This window comes from Plutella xylostella, chromosome 10, assembly GCF_932276165.1.
Source record: "Plutella xylostella chromosome 10, ilPluXylo3.1, whole genome shotgun sequence".
Classification (NCBI taxonomy): Eukaryota; Metazoa; Arthropoda; class Insecta; order Lepidoptera; family Plutellidae; genus Plutella; species Plutella xylostella.
In genome coordinates, this window is record NC_063990.1 from 5,573,633 (window position 1) to 5,581,474 (window position 7,842).

Below are 7,842 nucleotides of genomic sequence, written 5' to 3' on the forward strand. Positions count from 1 at the left end.
TGGCAGTTAATGGATTAAGCTAGTGTACCTATGTAATGCTGACATGTTTATACAGGGTGCGTCGCGACGTGCGGCGCGTGGTGAGCGCAGACGCGAGCAGCGCGCTGCAGCGGCAGGCCAGCTGCGTGCGCCGCTTCCTGCGGCCCAGGCCCCTCGCCAGGTGAGTGCCGCAGCTAATAACAACATGTCTACAATTTCACTGACGAGCCGGCTGTTCGCAGGGTGTCATCATTTACTGACAAAACTTCATCATCATCATCATCATCATCATCATCTGATTAAAATGCCTGATGCCAGCAATCGTCCATTTAGGTATTGTCAAGCATTTCCCAACAACCGCCACAATATTCGGTCCTCAGCCTTCCTCGCCCAAACATCCATCCACTACCTGCTAATCTGTAAAAGTTCAAGGCTAGATGACGTTCACGGATTCTGCGAATTCGATTAAAGTGAAAGGTTTCTACTGATATCGCAACCTCTCAACACCTACATCACTTTGTTGCAGGTGGACGCCGCGGCCGCTGCGTCGTCTGCTCAGCTCTGACTCAGACACCGTCAACGAAGACCATGAAAATGGTAAAAATCACATAACAATCGTTTAACAAGCTTCCGGGAAAATGCTGATATAATCAGAAGTTACAGTTTAAAAATGAAAATTTGTAAAATGTGAAAGCCTCCTCAATTGAATTGACACAGGCGCAATGAGTTTCAAATCACTAAACAATATTTATTTCCCATCCTCAGGTAGAACAGACGAGTCTGCAATGGAGAGCACATTCGCGTCCATAACGAGTAACGGAGTGGAGACCGCCCCCGTCACCAACATCGTGTCAGATAAGGAACCAGCCAGACATGTAGATAATGAGGTATGTTTCATGGACTTACTTTATCAACAACTTGTAGTACGTAATCCATAACGCTCTAGATATCTTAGGTCTTCCACCTTAGGTTTTTCGGTCCATCGGGTTGGAAGGCGTCATAATTATGTAGTGTGTTCGATTTATATCGTTCAGCACATACCTTTATCCCGCCCATTGCCACTTACGGAGATTTTATCCAAGTGTTGCAAAAGTGGTGGTGGTCATTGAGTAAGAAAGGATGACTGTTGGTATACTGTCAGCAATGTTCTACGTAACTTATTCTAAACCTATCCATTACATTTGTCACCAAGCCAATATCACCTTACACCCCTTCCCCACAGTGTTCAGTATGGCTGTGCTACATCCGCGCATGCGGCTGGTGGGGCGCGGGCGGCGCGGCGGCGGCGGCGGGCGCTCAGCTGCTGGCCGTGGCTGCCGACTGCTGGCTCGCGTATATTACGACGGAGAATGCTAAGAGAGATATTACACGGGAGCAGGTGATTGTTTGAATACGTTTTTTTGCATATACAACACATTTTGTAACTACGAGGGCGGGTCAATAAGTCCGTGACTTTTTGAAGAAAATACTGGTTTTTGGATTTTTTTATTTTTCAACGTAGTCTCCTTTGAGCTCTATACACTTTGTCCAAAGTTTCTGCAATTTTTTTATCCCTTCCAAAAAATGAGGTTTCTCGAGGTCATCAAAATACCCACCTTGGCCTTCTTTGGCGCCGATTCACCCCGAGAAACCCACCGTTTAGACTGATGTTTGGTCTCTGGTGTGTTGTGGTGGATCCACGTTTCGTCCACGGATACAAAACGGCGCAAAAACTCGTCCGAATTTCGGTTTAACAACGCCAAACACTCCTCTGCGAAGTTGTCATTCGATTGCGTTTGTGAGCAAACGCGGCACTCATCTTGCGGAAAGCTTTTTCATACCCAAGTGATCATTCAAAATTGAAACCACTGAGCCACGTGATATCCCTGTGGCTTCCACTATCCCTTTCACTTTCAATCTCCGATCGGCCAACACCATGTCAAGAATTTTTTCATTCAATTCAGGTGTAGAGACCTCAACTGGGTGCCATGAACGTCCGGCATCTTCCGTACTTGTACGGCCACAACGGAATTCAGTAAACCACTTTTTACCATAGATATTGATGGTGCAGAGTCCCCATAATCTTTACCAAGCTTAGCCTTGGTTTCAGTGATGGATTTTTTCCGTAAAAAAATCATGCTTAGTGAGCACACGAAATTCAGTTTTTTCCATTATGTTTTTAAATCACGCGGTAGTTGCTAAGAACGGGTGTAAAACACAAACCAAGTGACGTAACTTGTGCAAATTTAGACAGATGTCTACTGACAGATGCTTGTTGACAGGAGCAGTGTTGTTCTTTCAGTTAAGTGGCGGGAAATTATAAAAGTCACGGACTTATTGACCCGCCCTCGTACTAACTAGCGGTTTAGGCACAGATGCATTGCTGAACTTAGTTACTTTTCGTATGACTTGGTTTTTGGTACTGGTACTGCCAGTACTGCCATCTATTCTATTATATTCTCTGTGGGGGTGTAAGTACCTGCACCTGGCTCTCTCGAATGGAACCGTTGTGCATATCCCCAAGGTCTAAATTGCCTTCCTAAGCTTGGATCATTTCCCCACCACGCTGGTCCACTGCGGGTTAGTGCGTTCACATATCTAGATGTGCTAGATCTAGATATGCAGGTTTCCTCACGATGTTTCCTTCACCGTAAGAGCGATAGTATACATTGTACTTAAGTTAAAAGAACTCATTGGTACATGTCAGCGCCGGGATCGAATCCGCATCTCTGGCGTGAGAAGCGGGCGCTTACCCGACTGAGCTACCACCGCTCAGTACTGCCATCCTTATGAGTTATAACAAACGTCCATTTCGGTAGGAGACACAACACAAAATCGGTTTCAGTGGGAGTTTTAGTAACAATCCCATGCACTATATACATAAATATCGACGCGGCTTTTCATTACTTAACTACATTATGTATATTCTATAATGTTTCTAAAAATTCTAGATGTGGCAATGGATGTCCGGCTACGCGTTCTGGTGCGGCGGCGGCTTGTTCCTCGCCGGCCTAGCTCGGGCGCTGGGCGGCGCGGCGGGCGGCGCGGCGCGGCGGGTCCTACACGAGCGGCTGCTACACGCCACGCTGCACGCGCCGCTCGCGCACCACCACGCCACGCCGGTGGGGTTCATGCTGCACCGGTTCTCGCATGATGTGCATGTTGTGGATTCGGTAGGTGTATTGTTTTGATAATAAAGAATAAAAAGAGTGAAGTGGTTGTTAGTGTTTTAAGGCCCGGCCGAAGATAAAGTTTGTCTAAACGTGCTCAGCAATAGATGGACCAATTCGAATGTTTTTCCATTGTTTTTTGAGGTAACTTGATCAAAAAAGAGTTGACGAGCCGTGTTCACATTGATAAATCCAATAAGGCCGCGTTTGTTTTCAAATCATTAAAGTGTGTAAATCTGTGCTGTATAATTTGTCTTCTTCCTTGCAGAAACTGCCTACAGCGGTGACAAGGTGGGCGCAACTAGCGCTGACGTGCATCGCTGCGGCGCTGGTGAGCGTGGCGGCGGCGCCGTGGAGCCTGCTGGCGCTGGCCCCCGCCGCGGCGCTGTACCTGACGCTGCAGGGCGTCTACTTGAGGAACGCCAGGTCAGTGGCTACATGCAGCGAGCCAGCGCTAGCCTGCAACGCACTGTTTCGGCACACAATACAGTTTTACTCGACCGAATGGTGGTGGTTAGTGACTGATTGCTAAGCCGAAGGTCCGGAAGGTTCGATTCTTGGCCGGGACAGATTGCACTCGGGTCTTGGGTGTTACTATGTATGAATCTATGTGTTTCTGTAAATATATCAGTTGTCCGATAGGTACCCATATTACAAGCTCTGCTTAGCTTGTGGTCGTTTAGCCGTGTGTGAGATGTCCCACATGTTATTACATACTGTTGTGTCTTCTTGTATATTTATAGGTGATGCACTTTATTACAGAGAGCTGCAATGCGCGGAGGCCCGCAGCGCCGCGCCCATAGTCTCCCTCGCTGGCGAGACGGGCGCGGGCGGGGCCACCATCCGCGCCGCGAGACTGCAGAGGCAGCTCCGGACCAACTTCCTGAACAAGCTGGACCACAACCACAATGCGCTGCTGCTGCTCAATGCCGCTAATCGCTGGCTTGGACTTACTATGGCGAGTGTACCTATATACCTACTCCATTTAACTTTAACAGCAAAATAAATCAGGCTAGAATTGTGTGAATGAGATACTGAAACAAAATGTTTATTGCATTGATGAGCTTTATTGAGTCCGTTAATTTAGACATGTCCCGTTTCGAGTGTGTTTTAAATGTACTAATGTAATATTTCAAGAACCTCCAAAATCTTATGACACAAAAATAATTTTCCTCTGTTGGCGGCCATATTTTTAAAAGGTTCCTTGACAGACGAGGAGATATAACTACCTACAACTAATAAATTTCCATACACAGGACCTAGTAGGAGCAGCAGCAGTATGCGTATCCCTGGCCGTATCTGCCTGGTGCGGGGGCGGCGGCGGCGCGGGCGGCGCGCTGGCCGGGCTGGCTGGCGCCCACGCGTTACTACTGCCGTTGTACCTCGCTCATCTAGCCAAGTGCAGGGCCGACCTGGCGCTGCATCTCGCGGCCGTTGAACGCCTGGTGGCTGATACTAATGTGCCACAGGAGGATTATCGGGATGATTGTGAGTTTTAGTTTGATTTTTAGTTAGTTATTACCGGGCCAGGATTGATTATTGTGCGCTTTTTGAAACAGTGCTGTCCTAAGGGTGTTGGGTGATTTTTGGCTGATGATAATAAATATGGAAGATGCTATTTGGCACATATTTCCATATGAGGATCACAGATAAAGAAATTATATCAAAATGGCGGACGGACTCGTTCTACCTCGCGTGCTATTGGGCATTTCAATACTCATTCCAGTTATAGGACGGCCGCCAATTTCATATTTTCTCTATGTCTTGCGTCTAGCGCCACGTATGAATCAATCTTGATGACGTTCTGTTCTAGGTCCCATCCCGGCGGGGTGGAAGCGCGACGGCCGCATCTCGTTCGAGGACGTGTCCGTGACGCACGAGCCCGGCGCGCCGCCCGCGCTCACGCACGTACAGCTGGCAGTACAGCCGGGGGAGAAGGTAACTAGTTACCACTATCATTATACACATCATAGCCTGTCTATGGTACACTGCAGGACATGTTTCTTCTTTAAGGCTATACTATAATAAACCTAGACGCGGCGCGGCGGTGGGTTGTAGATACGAGACAACACAATCATCACCATTTGTTAAATAAAGTATATTATACTTTTTACATTTAACATACTTATTATGCATCTACCATCAACAGGTAGCAATCTGCGGGCGCAGCGGTAGCGGCAAGTCCACTCTACTCATGTCATGCGTCGGAGCGACCTCTATCTCACGAGGCCGCGTGCTCATCGACGGACAAGACGCCACACTAGTGCCCCTCAGAGCCCTGCGACACCGCCTGGTGGTACTACCGCAGGAAGCCATGCTCTTCTCCACTACGCTCCGGGAGAATCTGGACCCGCTCGGGGTCCACACTGATATGGAGATCTGGAGCTGCTTGAGGGTTGTAGGGTTGTACGAGTTTGTGGCGGCGCAGTCGGCTGGGCTTGGTTAGTATGCACTTGATAAATACTATTTATCAGCCACAACACAATAGACATGTACTTCCGTGGTGTTGTCTTAGATAGAAGCTTCACATCACCACCTTACAGAACTTCATTCCGTTGTAATGATGAATGAAGAACTACAGCGTTCAATCTTCCTTTCGTCATATACATAGGTTCATATAGTTACTTAATCATAGACGGTTTGATATACCTACTTTACGTACAATATAACATTGGCTCTACTTATTATGTTTCCAGAATGCATGGTGGCGAGCACCGGCGGCGGCGGCGGCGCGTGGAGCGCGGGGCGGCGCGCGCGCGCCTGCGCGGCGCGGGCGGTGCTGCGCGCGCCGCTCGCCGCCGCGCTGCTATTGGACGAGCCCGGCGCCGCGCTCGACGCGCCCAATGAGCAGGCGCTGCTGGCGGCCGTCGCGCGTGCGGCACCGAACACTACGCTGCTTACTGTCGCTGTTAGTAGTATACCAAACCTAATATTTCATTCAGCTCGCCATAAATATTCTTATCGTGGCGGTAACAAACACACTAGCGTTTATCACCGTGATTATTTATCCAGCCAAAAAACTCAGGCAGGCGCATCTCGTGCACGTCTTAAATTATTCCGTACCATTTTGGCCTATTTCTGGACATAGACAACTGTCAACACAACATAATATTTTACGTCATCTCTCCCTCTTTGTCTTGTCTCAAATAGTCGATCAAATTCGCTGACTTTAACCCATGTGTTTTATCTCCCAGCACCGCATGTCGTCAGTGAGCGGCTACGACCGCTGTGTGGTGGTGGACCGAGGCAGCGCCGTGGAGCAGCCCCCCTCCCGCCCCCCGCGCCCGCCCGCGCGCGACGCCTGACGCGGCTGAGCGGGCATCATCTTGTATTTGCGACTGAAAGTTGAAACATAGCCGGCCAGTCTGGAAAAGTGGCCAGTAACATGACTGGGAAAGGAGTGTTATATCCACGTGACGTCATCGAGAAGCCACGTTTTTAATCAAATGCGGCTAGGTGCTAAGTATATTATGGAATCTTGGTTAAGTTCTGTTTTATACTTAGGTACATATAATATTATAGTGAGGAGAAACAATGCTCCAAAGAGTAGGTGCGGATTGAATTAATTTATCATCATCACAATGTGTAATAAATTATAATATGTATAATATTTAAGTTACGACCCGCCAAATAATGAGTACCTGTTAAGTACTGACATTAATGAAATTAAATATACGTAAATAACTAAAATAACCTTCGGCTCAATTATTTCAGCAGATATAGTTAAAAAAAGTAAATTGATAATACATTTAAGCCGGGCATTATAATTGATAAGTGTGCCTGGCTACAAGAAGTGCACCGCAGACTTCAAGCGCAGTGATCGGCGACTTCTTGATGGCGTAAGTTGCATGCACTTTATACATTTAGTGATGCACACTACTTAGGACTCTACTTGTGTTTTCCATTCATCAATGACCAATTAAGAACAGGGATACAAAATAAAATACGTCAATGTCGTTTTACAGTATATTTTAAAATATATAAACTAGTCGACAACATTTCATATTTAAATTCAAGTGATATTTAATGTAAATTTATTTTTATTCACTAGTGATGTTCGTGAGGTGTAATAGAAATGTTGTCACTGGTCAACATTCATTAAAGCTCACAGAATGCGCGCAACGCCGACAGTCGCGTGCGCCGACAACTTACAACCAATTCATTAGCAGTACTATTAGTAGTAGGCAACTACCTCCACTCTGCGATACCACAAACAAATTGGTCGAATTTACAACAGACAACGTGCTTCCATAGTCAACGAAACGTTATAGAATTCTATTACTACATAACAATATTTACGTTGGCACCGATTTATATTAATATATAAAAACATTTATGTGAACAGTAGTACACATCATATAAAAATATTTTCTTACATTATTCTCGCAAATATACGTATACACTAATTAAATCTCGACAACATTAAATTCATTTCCATCTTACAACTAATAGGCATTCATACACTGAACAGACAGTTCATAGTTCATTAGTTATCTTGGATAAAGGCTTAACTGATGTTAGTTTAGCAGAATTAAATGGAAGAAGGACGGGCGGATGGTGGTCTGTATGTAAGTTTGTGCTTTATCTATATTGCAAATCTTTGGTAAAACTTGATACGCACATTATGCATAAGTATAATTCATAGATGAATAATTATTGTAAAAATGGCGTCTTAATAGCTACGACGTTTTTTTTTCGAAATAATTCGAAGTAT

General features: G+C 46.1%; 1 protein-coding gene across 1 annotated transcript in view; it reads left to right on the plus strand.

Moving 5' to 3' along the window:
* Positions 1 to 6,500, plus strand: part of LOC105397553 (ATP-binding cassette sub-family C member 9) — a 28,284-nt gene extending 21,784 nt beyond the window's left edge. The window contains exons 15-26 of the mRNA XM_048623748.1: positions 56 to 160; positions 506 to 576; positions 745 to 866; positions 1,202 to 1,357; positions 2,910 to 3,131; positions 3,397 to 3,554; positions 3,891 to 4,086; positions 4,385 to 4,616; positions 4,942 to 5,066; positions 5,278 to 5,569; positions 5,825 to 6,036; positions 6,323 to 6,500. Of these exons, the coding sequence (XP_048479705.1) occupies positions 56 to 160; positions 506 to 576; positions 745 to 866; positions 1,202 to 1,357; positions 2,910 to 3,131; positions 3,397 to 3,554; positions 3,891 to 4,086; positions 4,385 to 4,616; positions 4,942 to 5,066; positions 5,278 to 5,569; positions 5,825 to 6,036; positions 6,323 to 6,433 (2,002 nt within the window). The 3' untranslated portion in view covers positions 6,434 to 6,500. The remainder of the gene's footprint in view (positions 1 to 55; positions 161 to 505; positions 577 to 744; positions 867 to 1,201; positions 1,358 to 2,909; positions 3,132 to 3,396; positions 3,555 to 3,890; positions 4,087 to 4,384; positions 4,617 to 4,941; positions 5,067 to 5,277; positions 5,570 to 5,824; positions 6,037 to 6,322) is intronic.
* The last annotated feature ends 1,342 nt before the right edge of the window (positions 6,501 to 7,842 follow it).